At 42.1% G+C, this 16,093-nt stretch overlaps 1 protein-coding gene across 5 annotated transcripts in view; it reads right to left on the reverse strand.

The window, feature by feature from the left end:
• PCDH7 (protocadherin 7) overlaps positions 1-10,774 on the reverse strand; it is a 493,083-nt gene extending 482,309 nt beyond the window's left edge. For 4 of the 5 annotated variants that reach the window (XM_036763342.1, XM_036763341.1, XM_036763343.1 and 1 more), the window contains exon 1: positions 7,555-10,774. In XM_036763342.1, coding sequence (XP_036619237.1) covers positions 7,555-10,758 — 3,204 coding nt within the window. In that variant the 5' untranslated portion in view covers positions 10,759-10,774. Of the gene's footprint in view, positions 1-1,113; positions 1,428-7,554 lie in introns of those variants that run through there. The other variant, XM_036763345.1, reaches the window with a different exon arrangement.
• Positions 10,775-16,093: the final 5,319 nt, after the last annotated feature.

A 16,093-nucleotide genomic window follows, 5' to 3' on the forward strand; every position in this document is an offset into this window, starting at 1 on the left:
GTGGTGATATACTATATTGTAGAATCAGAGGTCATGTGTGTCCTGCTCTTTTTCTCCCTACTACCAAGAGAATATGCTTGTGTCCAAAACTGAGTAAATAAGACTCTCTTCCTTACTTTTTCTAGGTACTTCTCTTTTCCCAGAGCACAGCAAGATATACCTGCTGCATCTAGGAAAGAGGTTATCACATTTTGCCTAAGTACGCCATTTGATCATCAGTGGCAATAGGGAGTTAGGTAAGGAGAGGGGGGAAATGAAGATTTTGTAAAACAGCTTTCCTCCCTGTCTCTCACCTGCACCTGAACAAATTCTCCATCTTTTGTACCCAACACAACCAAAAACAGTATTGTAGTATGGTGCACCATTCAGAGGAATGCTGCAGTCACAGGAGGCCAGCACACAAAAATTTATATTTGTTGCCATTCACTGTTCTAATATTGGTTTCAATATTCATTTATTGATCTAAAATGCTATTTTGGCCATAAGGTCACACAATAAATATTTCAAAGGCTCAGCTTCAATAACACCTATAGAAAACAAATATTTCAATAATAAAATAGTTTAAATATTGTAGTAGCAACCTATGTATACTATTAAAAAGCAAACACTAAAAATCCTAGCTTTTAAAGGCTTCTGGAAATACTCCCAACTGAAAAACACTAAGTTTTCCCTAATAACCATACAGAAAACCTTTTTTAAAACTGCAACTTTGGTTTTGGACAATGCTTCAAAATTTAAGGAGAGAAATGTTTTCTTAATTGGACAGAGAATATATGATTCTTGGTACTTAAACATATATATATATATATATATATATTTTTTTTCAAGGTTCGAATATGGCCAAATAATTTCTAAATATCCTCCTAAAATATGTTTATGTGTGTTCACTTGTAGTGTGCATGCATAAGCGAAAGAGAGAGAACCTAGTGGTTTTTCCAGGCTATTTTTATAGAAGAGCTTATACCACGAAAATCTGGTGAACTTGTCTTCTCTTGGTCTAGTTGTTTACAAAATGCCAAATAAGTGGGATTTCTATTTGTATTGAATTTTTTAAAAATGAATTAATCAACTATTTCCACATTGCAAAGAAGTGTTTGTATGAATCTGCCCCGCAAAGGCAACATAGGTTATTTTGGTGTGATGTAGGCACAGTCATGTGATTGTTCTCTAAATATATTTGTATTTATGTTATTTTACAAGTTTATTTGTTATTACAATTATAGTCTTTCCTTCGATGATAATAACAAAAAATCTTGAAAATAAAACAAAACAAGAAATGGAACAAGTAGTGATTGGCTGACACCCCACGGCCAAGTGCAGGCTCCACCAGGTTTCAGAGTAGCAAGGTCATCACAGTATGGTACAAATAGAGCATCATTTTAGAGTGGAATTCAGCCAAACACCGTTATGTATGGATGTGGATGAATCTGAAAGAAGGAAAATAAGATTTATGCAGGTAGAATATGTTGAAAACATGCTTTTCCTAATTTAAATATGCCAAATGTAATACTCTGGCTGAGATATCATCAGGCTAATTTTTTTTTCATTTGCAAATTATGTGTTTATAAATAATAAATGTATGAGAGAAAAAGTTAACTGTTAGATACTATTTGGAAGCTTTAACAAGTTTTTTTGTTTGTATACAGCCCTAGAGTTTGATACAAACATCACTAAATTCCTGAAAATAAACCTTTACTTTGCTTTTAATGCATTAATTCACCAGAAGTGATAATTACGATTAGTTCTAGTGGTTTCAGCTTAATTCTTCTTGGAATGTGTCTTCTCCGACAACACATGCTAAATAAAGCACCATGTAATGTAGCACAACACAACATCTTAAAAAAGCTTTAAAAAAATAGCTTCCTGCAAAAATATATGGGGAAGGTTAGCTTATTTAATATGGATTAGAGTCAATAAAAGAGGATCATTACTTATATTTTTATAGATCAATTTTACCCAGCTTAAAGATAAAGACAGTAAACTCAGAAGTAACTAGATGGATAGATAGATATAGATATAGATAATTACTAAACTGTATTTCATAAATAAGCAAAATATTTACTTCATCCTGAAGAATTCTAAATCATAATGCAGGGAATAAAGTCGATGCTTTTAGTGAGAAATAGAAGTTGGAGTAGAGATTTCACAATCTGTCAATTTAATAATTCATATGCTACTAGTACCTATGTTTAACATTTAACTTTCTAGAATTAACTGAAAATGCCTGTCTGGTTGTAGGTGTACTATGAAGCTCAATAAAAATATACTGTACAGATATTCTTTAAAATTTTACTAGAAAAATAATATAGGAGAAACTTGAGTCCTCTTAACCACACTGACATAAAGTTAAAAGAATTTGAAGTGAGTTGAGGTACCAAAACATATAAACAACAACCATGTGTATACACTCTATCATAACTGAAGAGAGATCAAAGATTAGCCAAGCCATTATTGTTCAGTGTTAGACACATGACTGGTTAATTAACTTGAGACTGTATTCTTTTTTTTAACCAAAATAACTCCTGAATGTTACTCTATGTGGAACAATGAATGGCCAAAGACATCATAACTTAATTAAAAATATATCACCTACAAAAGAGAAATTATATTTTATTCTATGGATAATAAGAGTAGGTAATTCTCAGAATTTGAAGAAATATTTTTATTATGTGTAATTCTACCTATTCAGCCTTCAGAGCTCTACATGTAAGTTAGAGTAGTCTAAATATCAATAGACATACGCATTTATATTAATAAATAACACAAACTTACAGAATGTTATAAGAATATATTTTCTACAGGTTGTATGTTGTGGTGGTAAGAATATTACATTGAGAGCTACTGGGCTCTCTCACTGAGTTATTTGACCTTGAGCACAACACATTTCTATGGGCTTTGGTTACCCCATCTGTAAAAGGTGGGTATTATACAAGACAATTTCCAACTTTTCTTGTAGTTATAAAATACTATAATCCTCATGTTTCTAGGCAAAATAAAATGCAGAAGACTATTTTATTTGTCATTTAGAATTATTCATTGTTCAATTACAAGTCAGCACACTTGCCATATTTTGATATATAAATTTTTCATGTAAGAATGATGTTTAACAGTGTATCTTCCAGAAAGATACATCAATTGTATATATACACATGTATATATGCACATGTACATATATGTAACTGATTTTTCTTGTAATGTAAATTTTCCTTAAAGTTACAATGATGAAGAAATGTACTATTTCCTATCAATTGCATAGTTCAGTAAAAATATAAATCTAGTTCATTTCTAAACCATCACCCAAACTCTTTTGCCTGCCATATAAATTAATCAGGCATGAAAAATGATTTTCAGATATTTTAACCCAAATTGTATCAGCTCATTATAGATGGAATTCATGTGTGACCTTTTTATATCCTTAGACACTTACGGGTTATTTTATTCAGTAGAGAGAATTTGACTGGCAATGGCCTCAATTTTATTAGGTATAACTTTTGACATATTATCTCATATCAAATGTCAGAAAAATCTAACTCTATGAATTTCAATTATGTTTTAATTGGGTTAATAGTAATAACCAACAAGAAACATGCTGGAGAATTCACATTTTTCAAAAGTTAAACTGCAGAATTGGGGTGACCCCTATACTTAAACATGAATGCTGCAGTCAAACTCAGATTATGTCATAGGCCCAAACGAGTACAGTTAGTATCAGAGACTATTTACAAAAAGCTCAGTAGCTTAGCAGCAAATGATCCATTTGCTTCCATAAATTCAGTTATCACTTAATATGTTTCAACTCTCTTTTGTATTTAGTGTACTATACGAATATATTGAGTATCATTTGATTAAGTGAAGAGCATATTATAAAGACAATTCAATAGTCAATTATTCAAAGTCAAATCGATACTAAAGTTACTCTAAAATGTTTTTGGTATTTCAGGATCAGTTTACCAATTGATTTTTAAAATTAGTATTTAATCCAGTGTACCTTCCATATTCTTACTCATATAATAAAATGGTGGGATCCCCATAAGCACACTAGATAGGATAATATTCTGCCTGTATAATGCAATCTGTTTTCCAAATATCCCTGAGAAATGCAAACAGAATCAAAGGAAAACACATAAAAACAAAAGTTACAGGTAAATATTAACTATACCCATGTATTTCCAGTTAATCTTATGTACAGTGACCATCTTTTGGGAAACCTAAAATCACAGGATGGTAATATTGTTTTACAGGTTTAAAGAATTAAAGATAGTTCATTTAAAGTTGTGGTCCAAAAGTAAAACATCGTAACAACAACCAAGGCTGCAAGTTCTACAAAGCACACTGTGTGTGAAGTGGAATGGTGAACACTCATTTGAGTAATGCTGCAAAATCTTGCATTGCCCTCAATTATCTGTGTTTTAGATTAAGGGCAGGGACGTTTACCTGAATTACCCAGATAATGGTACTGTGAAGACCTGGACTAAATAGCCAGTTTTTCTAAAGAGTCAAAAATTAAGTGAGTCACAGAACCTCTCCACTTCACATATCAGTATGAAAATAGATCCCAGCCAGAAAAACTGCAGAAGTTGTTTGAATTTCTCGGCATCTGTAAAAAAAAACAAAAAGTGGAATACTCTATAGCCCCACCACAAAGCTATCCCTCCTAACAATGTAACTATAAGCAAAAACTTAGAGTCACTATTTTTCAGGATTTCATAGTGTTGATATAAATTTCTTTTGCAATCACCTGAAGACAAGGAACTATGAAGAGAAAGCAAATTCTGTTAATGAAACTAATCAATATACAAAGTTATTCACTAAAGCTACAGATAAAAGTAGAGTTCACAGGTTAAATGAAATTCTAGAATATGGATTAGCCCATACCAAAAATAATTAAGACATCAAAGTTTTAACCTAAATTCTAAATGAATGTCAGAAACATAACAAATTTATAGTTTTTTTTTCTTTCTATGATTTTAATCAAAGAAAATATATTTCAGTAGTTCTGAAAAAAACTTAGCACAATGGCCTTAGTTTATAAATATAAAATTCAATAAACCCCAGAAATTCAACAAACATTTCTTGAGTATACATTATGTGAAGGGCACTATGTTAGATGCTTAGGAGGCTACAGAGATGAAAATTATGTGAATGAAATACAAACCAGAATCAAGACCCAAAAAAGAGAAGCATGTACATTATGACGGATGTCTAGACCAAATGCAGCCTAGTAAACAGAGTCCATATCTCTTCATAACAATATCATAGATATGAGGTATCAGTTACTAATGACAATGATGGGGATTGATGACCTCTTCCATTCAGGATCCTTCAGGTCATCTATTTAATTAATTTTAAAACTTTGCATATATTTTACATCTCTCATGATATGTAAATTTTCTTCAGATCCTTTTGCCAACTTCCATTTCAATTTTATATTTCATTTGCAGCATGCTTTTTTCCTGTTTGATGTCTTTGCTCAGTTAGGATATGAACACCAATATTATTTTATTTATAAGTGTATCAATTTGCCTTTTAAACAGGACGCCAAGAGTCCTGATCTCAGCTGCTTTAAAATATGCAAGTATATAGAAGCAATCCTATTTGAAAAGCCAAATGCCTCTCAGTTGTATGAACAGGTTTCATGAGATGTATATAAATCTGGCAGCATCTATACCCTCTCATAAGCATAAAATTATGTAATTGTGAATACAAATGCCACTCAGGAACAATATTACCAGTACCCACAGAAGCTGTAGTGCAATAAGTCAGTCTGGGAGAAGTTCTCCTTTCCATGCTGCTTTTTCACTTTTTGTTGTTGTTGCTATTTTCTAGGAAAATATTAGATACCACTAATTTACATCCATGTTTTTACCAGCGGTATCTAAACACTTCCAAGTGCATGACATTATTTATTTTGACTGGACTATTGCTTAGCTGCAATTCTGATAAAGTCATTAAAGCAGAACTATAAGCCAAGTCTGCTTTTCAAAATAACAAAACAAAAAAAAAACCACTAGAGCCAAAATATTTAAACAGTTGGTAGACATTATGACCACTTGCCACGAACTTGACTTTGCATTAAACTTCAAGACTAAAAGAACAAGCCAACAAGTTCAAGTATAAAAATGATACTAATTTAAAGATACTTTAAAAATCAAATAGACTTTTATGGTTCAGTTCAAAGCTGTTTCCCTGGGTTTCTTTGACTGATTCATTGAAAAGCATAATGATTTTATTTTCTTCTCCAAAGAGACCCCACAAAGTGCTACATGTACAAAATATTTTCTAGTAAGACAGTGTTAATAATTTAGTGAGCAAAACACAATCAATATCTCTTTTGTACAGTACTTTTAAGGAAGTCTATAACAATACATGAACATGTTTATTTAGTCTAGAAACCTCTATGACCAACATCTAACACACCACCAAGCACTTTTAAAAGAAAGGTAGAATTTACAATTAAGCTTTGAATGTGCAACTTGAGGTTAATTCTCTTATTAAGAGGTACTTATTCTATTATTAGCACAGGTTGCTACAGTACTAGAATAACAATTCTTCCAAAGTTATAGGTACTGTATCTATGCAATAAATCTTACTTCACGAGTATAATATTTTTGAGGACTGCACATTATTGAGGCAATACTGGTAAAACTCAATTACATGTTTCTTGAAGTTCATATAGATTTTGCACTATTTCTACAATTCATCAACAAAAAACTGTATCAAATACTCCATTTGTACTCTCAATACATCATAATGCAGACCAAGAAAAATGCTTGCAAACAAGACAACTATCACAAAAGTATTTGTGGTTCAATTGAAATAACAAATGGCTGATATAAGCCAGAAATACTTTTAATCTTTCAATACTGAACACGGAGAATGCAAATACTGGTTGCATGTTATAAGTTTAGTTCTTGTAGGTACTAAAGCATTTTAAAGTCATTCTGTACCATATTTGCATACTAATAAATGGCAAAGAATGCATTTTTGTCAAAGAAGTCAGAATTTCAATGTCCTGGACTTGGCACTACATTTGCATGAATCAGCATCCACTTATCCATGAAATCTTACATAAGGTGTAATTTAGTTAAAACTTTTAGAGTGTCCAATTTGCAGAGATTACAGGGGAAAAAAATTAAAGTTTTTCTAATAAGAGGTAACTTTCCACCCAAGATTAAGGCAAACACTCTCAAGTCAAAGGTTGCCATACTGACACACACAAGGGGGTTGGTATGATCAAGATGAATAAAAAATTGTCATTTGTAAAATGAGAGGCAAAATACTGCTTGTTTTCACTATTCCTTTAATGACTGTCAAATTCATTTGTAACTTTCAAAACAATCTGATAACACACTGAATTAATGTTCTACTCAATGAATACTGCTGTAATTAAGCCCAAGTTCCTTTTATAAAGCAACAATTTTTTTAGTTCTAGATGAGCAAGCACCCCAACAGAAGGTGCACAATATCAAAGTTAACATCCTTTAATGGATATATATATATATATATATATATACACATACATTTATGTTAACATGTATTTTGGATGTATCTTACCTGTTTGCTGTACTTGTTATTGGTTTGACAGCTGTACTCAGAACAATGATCTGATCCGATTGAAATGTTGTCTCCTGCTCCCACAAAAGTGTTAGCTGGCGGTAGATCTTGTACGGCCTGGTGTTTTTTTCCAGCAGTTGGTGACTGGGGATGAAGTTGGACAGTAGGCAGTGGAGAACTGGATTTGTAATGCCTTGCAAGGTCAGGACTTCCTGGACCTCCATTAACTGACCGGTATCGTCCCATGCTAGGGCTATCTGAGAGCTTTTCATTGACACTATCATATCTTTGTCCATTTGGTTTAGAAGCCTCTACTGTTACAATGCTGCTGTACAGAGGTTGCTTTGATTTTTTATTTTTCTTGTCCTTTTTAGGCTTTTTAGATTTGTCATGCTGCTGGGGTGTAAAAAAATCCTCATGATCTTTTTTACCTGCCTCATATCCATTTTTATTTTTGGACCTGCAGTACCTTGCCATTACTACAATCAAGATAATCAGGATGACTGTCATGATCCCAGCAACAACCCCTATTACAATACTCAGTCTCTGTTTGCTAATTTCATAACTAGGGTCACCAGCAATATCTTGAGTTAATGGAGTGTGCAAACTTCGGGTTATTTGGGAGTCAACTACGGTAGCATTTGAAACACTTTCATTGACAAAGACGTGTACCAAAGTTGTGGTGGATTGTGAAGGCTGTCCACTGTCATTGACTTGTACCACTAACCGGTGCAAGCCATAATGTTTCTGGGCCAGCTTCCCCACTAAGGACACAACCCCACTAGTGGCATCAATTTCAAACAACTTGAAGGGATTTCCTCCCACAATACTATAGTTAAGATCTGCATTTACACCAGTGTCACTGTCAGTTGCCAGCACTGTGGCCACCACTGTTCTTACATTGCTTGAAGGTGGCAGTAAAGTGTAGGAGATGTTGTTTGGAAAGGTAACAGTGGGAGCATTGTCATTTTCATCCATCACAAAAAGAGATACAGTAGCTGTGGCCGACCTTGGAGGATCTCCTCCATCTACTGCCTTCACTTTGAAGGTGTATGTAGTCTGATGCTCCCGATCAAAAGCTGTAGTAGAGTAAATTGTTCCTGTGTCATTTTCAATGGAAAAGATGTTACTGTCCTCTTCTATGTACAAGCTCATTTCTGCATTTCGCCCTTTGTCAGCATCCATTACAGTGACCATCCCTACTGGGCTATTGGGCTGCAAATTTTCTTTCACATAAAAGGTAAAAACATCCTGCATAAACTTAGGATCATTGTCGTTTTTATCAGCCACCTGCACTATCACAGTGGTGCTGCCCTGGAGGACTGGAATGCCTTTGTCTTTGGCAGTTACTTTAAACTCGTACCTATCATTCTGCTCCCGGTCCAGCACAGTATTGACTAGGATATCCCCAGAGTCTGGATCAATCGCAAAGATCCCCACTACCGAGCTGTCCAGGGAGTATGCGATCTCCGCATTCTTACCACTATCGGCGTCTGTGGCTACTACTGTGGCCACCCTCTCCCCAGGAATGTTGTTCTCAGGGAAATAGACCTCCACCACCGACTGGTCAAATACTGGGGGGTTGTCATTGGTGTCTCCGACCTTCACCACTAGAGAATTGTTACTGGAAAGACTTGGGCTCCCAGAGTCCACCGCCACTATAACAACATTGTATTCCCGGGTGCTCTCGTAGTCCAGGGGGGCTGAAGTATGTAGGAAGTACTTTTTCTTGTTTTGGTCACCCTCCGTGTCGCTGGCCGGCTTAAGCTGGAAGGGCACATCCCCCACTACAGTGCAGGTGACCACCCCGTTCTCCCCTTGGTCTCTATCTGACACCTGCACCAGGGCTATGGGGGTGTCTACCAAAACGTCTTCGGCCACGTTCGCCACCCCATCCTTAAGCGGGATGCGCCCGATTTTGCGGATCTCGATGGACGGCACGTTGTCATTCTCGTCTTTGATATTGAGTACCACCATAGCCTTGTCTGTCTTCGGGGGCTGCCCCCGATCCCGGGCCATGACCGTGAAGCGTAGCTGGTTCACCTCCTCGCGGTCGATGCGGTGCAGGACACTAAGCCAGCCCGTAGTCTCGTCCAGCCTGAGCAACCGCCTGACGTTCTCCGTGGCGGCCCCGAAGACATACTCTATCTGACCATTCACTCCCACGTCCAGGTCGGCGGCGCGGAGCTGCAGTATCGGGGTGCCGGGGGTGCTGTTCTCAGCCAGATCAGCCTCGTACACGCTCTTCTCGAAGCGGGGACTGTTGTCATTCACGTCGGTGATCAGCACCCGCAGGATGGCTTGAGAGGAGCGTGGAGGGTCGCCTCCGTCCCGCACCCTCAGGGTCAGTTCGTACGAGTCCCGCTGCTCCCTGTCCAGCGCCCCCTTGACGATCAGCTGCGGCTGTTTCTCACCATCCGGAGTATCAGCCACCTGCAACTCGAACACGGTGCTGCGGCCCCCGTTGCCTGAGGCGCTGCCCCCGCCGCCCTCGGACGCCTCCAGACGCCGCTTGGAGCTGCCCTGGCCGCCGCTGCCCCCGCCACCACCCCCGGGGTAGGGGGCGCTCTCGATCGCCCCTCCGCGACGGCTTTCTCCTCCACCGCCGCCGCCGCCACCGCCGCCACCCCCGCCGCCCCCAGGCTCCTGGAGCAGCTCATAGCGCTCGATCCCATTCCGGCCGAAGTCGCGGTCGGTAGCTGTGGGGAGAAGGTAGAGTGTTCCCACCGGCCGATTCTCCTCCACCGTGAGAGTGAGAACGGGAGAGGGGAAGGTAGGGGTGTTGTCGTTAATGTCCAGCACGATGACCCGGCCCTCAAAAAGGTCCACCCAGCTCTGAGAGGGGCCGATCACCGAGACCTCGAAGTCCAGGAAGCACTCGTTCTCGTCGAAGATCATCTGGCACTGGGGCAGCTTTTCGCGGTCGATGCGGCGCTCGCTGGTGCTCAGCTCCCCGGTGATGTTGTCGATCTTAAGGTACTCGGAGCCCGACTCCAGACTGAAAGTCACCTCTCCGGAACCCGTCACGATGCCCAGGTCTGAAGCCACGTTCCCGATGCGGACATCCGCGGGTCCTTCCTCAGCCAACCGGTACCTCAGGAGCTGCTTGGCGGCGGCCAGGGTGACGGAGACCGGCAGGAGGAAACAGCAGAGGCACCAGCAGCACCAACCGCGCACCAAGCCCATAGTCCGCATTTTCAGCATCTTCTCCTGCTGCTGCTGCTACTGCTCCTTATAACAAAACACCCCTCTTTCGTCTCCCCCCCACCCCCGGTCCCTACCGCCTACCCTCCCCCTAATTCTCTCTCCTCTCCGGGAAAGACAAGGAGAGAGGGAGGGGAGGGGGGGGAAGAACAACGTGTAGAGTCTGGTGGGTGATCAATTATAAATCCTTTTTTCTTCTTTCGAAAGTTATCCTTTCATAATTCATGCAATGGATGATAATCACCCGAGGAGGGATGGCAGATTCCCCCTCCCCTCGTTTCAGTTGAAATACTTACAGTTCACGGGACAATGTGCTGGCTGCCTTTCCCCCCCTCCCCAAAGATTCACCCCAATAGATTGGGATGAATTTCCCTCTTCCTGCCTCTGGTCTTCTTTCTGGTTTAACTGTAATCACTTTGGCAGTCTCGTAATAAAACGAAGAGCACATACAGTGCTATTTTGCAGCCCCCCCACCCCCACGGCAGTCCCCTCCCGGATCGCTGCTTCTGCTACTCGAGTTTAGTGCAATTCACGCTCTCGCAGAAGCCGCTTACTACAAAAAGCATTTGCTTTTTCTCCTTGTATACAGGAAAATGTTAATCGCTTCATTCAGAAGGGTCTGTGTCCTGCAATAAGCAAGTCTCAACTCAAATCCTTTTGGCAATATGGGAAAGGAGAAAATTAAAAATCCCCAATCATATCCGTGGCTGAACAGTTCATAGTAGACCACCTTGCATTACAGCACAGTCCGCAGAAAATTCCCTCTGGTTAGAAGAAAAGCAGCCAAATCCATCTTCAGAGATCGTCTAAATATTCAATTCTTTCTCCGGGGAGGTTTGATTTTTTTTTTCCTTAACAACTCTGCGCAAGGTCATTAGTCACAAAGCAACCATACAAAACTGCAGAAGCCGTTTGCCCTGGATTTGCAAAGGCTGAAGAAATGCACACAGCACAGTCCCTAAGTTTGTTTTTGTATCCGCAGTTTCTGTGCCTTACCTGCATTTGCTCTGCATGTGTTATAGCAATGTGGATCTGCAGCACTGTGAGCGATTCACAAATGAGATTGCAGTCTCTGCTCTCTCTCTGCTCTCTCTCTCTCTCTCTCCTTCTCCTCCTCCTTTTCTTCTTGCTCCTCCTCCCTCCTCTTCCTCTTTCCTTTTTTTTTCCCTCTCCCACTCTTTCCCTCTTCTTGCTTACTGTCGGGTAACTAGATATGAACTTGAGCCTCTCAGTTCAAAGGTGAGCAACGAGGCTGTGTCCAGAGACGATTATTGGCCTCATGTTAATATGCCAGCACTCCAACGCTATGTAACTGGATCCCCCACGTGAATTAACACAGATTCAGAATTGCATCCGTGGTTGAGAAGAAAAGCAAAGGCGATGAGGGGGAGTCAGCTGCCAAGAAAAAAAAAAAATACAGGGTCCAGGTTGCCAAGGCAGGGGGAAAAGTGTCGGTCCGCGGTTTCCTTTGAATTGCACCGCTATGGTAGGTGATTTCTGCAACTGTATCGTCCCTCTTTCCTGTCTTTTAGAAGTCTGGTTCCGGCGCTCTCACAGCAAAGCTGCTTGTGGCTTTAAAATGTTGAATGGCAACAGAGAAGCTCCCGCTCAGAATAAGCCATAAACCAGTAAGTTTGCCCGAAGTGGTGGGAGCTGCTGGAACCTCGCTCTCACAGGCTCTTCCCTGACGCAGCAGCAGCAGCAGCAATAGAGCTGCCTGAAGTACATACACAGAGAGGGAGGGAAGAGAGGACGAGCCAACCGCTGCACTCCAGAAAGAACAGTCTTACCCTTTGCCTCTGTCTCTGCTGCTGCTTCTAGTGCTGTAAGTGGAGTAGCTGCAGATCACAAAACACCAGCCAGTCCTCCTAAAGCCAAGCCATATCACACTACAATGAGTTTTGCTACTGCTCTTGCCAACCCGTCATCTCTGCAGTGACTTTTCTCCCCAAGCTAGACTGGTAAATTTCTTCCTTCCACTGACAAGTGTGTGTGTGTGTGTGTGTGTGTGTGTGTGTGTGTGTATGTGTGTATGTATGTGTGTGTGTATGTGTGTGTGTGCGCGCGCGCGCTCGCGCGTGTGTGTGTGGGCGTGTGTATTTAATGAAACCTATTTCGTTGCTCCTTTCCTTTTCTCTCCTTCCCTCTTTCGCTCCCACTTCCCTCTCTCCTTTCTGTTTTTTGAGCGAATTCCCTTGGAAGTGTCGCCATTTAGGGAATCATCCTGTGGCAAGTGTATCATGACTGGTGGTCCGGAGACCAGGCACGCGCCCACTCTGCTGATCTAGTGTTCTGAGGAACCATGATAAGCTGCAATGGTGTAAGAGAGAGACCCTCAAACTCTGATGATAGGCAGAGGGAGAGATCCTCTTTGGGGAGGGCAGACTTTTAGAGTTTCCAAATATGGATTTTTGGAGGGGGGGGGAGAGTCATCAACCTTTCTTTTCTTTATGTGGCATTCGGGTCATTTTGCATGCCTGGCGGGAGGCGGGGGGCGGGGAGGGGGGCTCTCTGTGTTATACTCCGTGTCTATTTCTGAGGCATAAACACATGTTTTAAGTCAGGAAGCTGAAGCCTTTAACGTTGGGCAAAATGTAGCGTCACCTATATGGATTAAAGGAAAATAAACTTTAATGGCAACTTTGTCTATCTAGTGTCCCTGGTTCGTCTTCTCCTTCTTTTGACTTTGTGTCACTTAATCGCCCATAGTATTTGCACAGCGAGGCTTCCCCAGCTTCCAAAAGGTATACACCCCAGCCCCCAGCGGCACCACTCCTCCCCACTACGTTTGGACGGTAGTGTCTGCACCTTCTCTTTCCCATTCATTTCAGTAGCTAGGAAGGAGAGGAACTCCCAGCTAAGAATGGCAGAGATAAAGTTGTGGGGTGGGGGTGGGGAGGAGCGGGGAGAGGTCAAGAAACCGGACTATAACGTAAGTAGCACCTCCTGCGAGAGAGGCAAGAAGGCAGGGAAGGGTGGGAGTGGACCTCACACCACCTTTCTCAGCTATACGGTGTTCGAGTCTTCTCGTAAAGGAAATTTAAAAGCTTAAGAAAAATCCGTCCAGAGTGTGCACTCTGGCTTTACGAGATGTGTGTGGTGAAGCAGAATGATTTAAACAAGAAAAACACCCATAAAGTATACGAGCAGATGTGGCGCGCCGTTGTTTGGGCGGGAGCGGCGGGCGAGCAGTGATGGGGTGAGGGGGCGGGAGAGAGAGATTTCCACTACTTTCCCTTTGGGGACCATAGGGAAGCACAGAGGATGTGGGAGTGTGTGTGTCTTGTGTCTCTGTGTGCGTGTGTGTGTGCGTGTGTGTGTGTGTGTGTGTGTGTGTATGCTGGGGACCGACAGAGTATTCCCCACTCCGATAAAGCTGGAGGACTCCGGCAGTGGCGACTGCTGCTGTTGCTGCCGCGGCTTCTTCTCACTGGCTGGGGAGAGCAGGCTGGCGACAGAAACTCCTCCTCCTTCCCCGCCACCAGGAAGACTCTTCGCTTTATATATGCAGCATCAGCGAGAAAAGCCCCGCGCGCAGACTCACTGGGTACAGCCGCAGTCCCGAAACAGAGGGGGAGGTGGGCGGCGGGCTGCTAGGGGGAAGGGAGGCGAGGAGAGACAAGGGGAGAGGAGAGTTGTCTGGGTTCCGTAGCACCTTCTCAGCCGTTTTAGTGGGATTAATGCCAAACCCCCATTATATTTGCCAAGGAATTCGAATTTATCAGAATCCCACCCCTCCATCCCCACCCCGGGTCCTAGGCGGGAGGAGGGAAGCGTTCTGGATTTGGTGGCTAAGAGCCAGTACATTCCGATACCTAGAAATATGGTGCAGTGCACTCCTCAGTCTGCTCCTCTCGGCGCTTTAAACACACACGCGCGCGCGCGCACACACACACACACACACACACACGCCCCTTACAAAGTTCTTACAGTCACGTTGGGGTGTAACCTCCCCTTGCTTCTCCAGACAATCAACTTTAACAGGATTCTGTAGGACTCAAGACATTTGCCAGCCAGATACCCCCATATTGAGGGCACTCCCTACCCTTTTCACCCGGGACTTAGACACCCTTAGACAGAAGCTTGGGTTTCAAAAAGGAGGACAGGGGGAGAGTGATTCTGGATAGGGAGGCGTTTTCTCTTGTCCGCAACAAACGTCTGCTAGTGAATGCAGTGTCCTTCACAGTGGGTTGGTTTCTTCTTTCAGAACGGGAGATCTAATCACTACTTCACCCTCCCCGCTACGATCGCCCCTACCAACGCTACTGCCACTCTGCCAAGCCAGCGTGGGAAATGGGGCTGACGTGCCCAGCATGGGGAACAGCCGGGGCCAGGCGTCGGGGGCCTGGGCGCCCTTGCCTGGCTTTTTCTTTTCTTTCCCCTCCTTTCTCCTTCCCCCCTCTGTCCCCATCATCCCCCGGCCCCCACATCACTTGAGCGAGTTGGTCTACGAAGGATCTACTCTTTGCCTTGTGCCAGAGCCAAGAGATTCCCTAGGGATTTGTGGAGGGAGGCAAGCAGGCGGATGGGATGAAGAGTGTAGATGACAGGAAGCCCCCTCACTCGCCTTTTTACCAGGTTCCCACTGCCTCTCCGGACCCTGGGCTAAGCCACACCAACACACACCAGCTTGCCGCCAGTGCAGAGGCTGTATGGAGGAGAGAAGCCTCTTTCTCCACCCCCCACCCCATTTCCGCAGCTGTATTCGTGTCCCTGTCACAAGTGTCCAGCAATTTCATTAAAGGGAACTGGGGGACTTAATACCTTTCGCTAGCAGACCTTACGCCGAGAATACGATATCCGGTTCCCTCCCACCTACAACCCTCTCCTGTCTCAGACCTGGGGCTACATTTATCTTCTGAACCCGAGAGGAAAGGGTTCAGAAGGAAATGGGATCGAAAGTGTAACCGGCTGCAATAAATTATAGAGCCTGATGCTGCCGCTGCTTTGGCGGGCAGAACTAAAGGGAGAAAACGAGATCTGTGTCCTGAGCAGTACATTGATCAGGGTGACTGGGTGTCATCTGCTATTTGGAGTAAAATGTCACTTGTCAATAATTCCTTCTGTTCTTTTATTAAAGATCCTTCCTCCCCCATTTTAGGGAAAGAGAGGGAAATACCCCTTCGGAACCAAGTTTTGGTGGTTTTTTTCTTTCTTTTTTTTAAAGTAATTGATTAAAATATGAAACCACCTTAATATGTATATTTTACAAAATGCTTGGCTACCTAAATTCTTTCCTTCAGTCCAATTTCCTACTTTAAACTCAGTATATAGCTCATTGTTTTAAAACCACCTCTACCCCCACCGCATACCCTCGGCCCCAGAAACCACTCAG

This window comes from Trichosurus vulpecula, chromosome 6, assembly GCF_011100635.1.
Source record: "Trichosurus vulpecula isolate mTriVul1 chromosome 6, mTriVul1.pri, whole genome shotgun sequence".
In the NCBI taxonomy this organism is placed as follows: Eukaryota; Metazoa; Chordata; class Mammalia; order Diprotodontia; family Phalangeridae; genus Trichosurus; species Trichosurus vulpecula.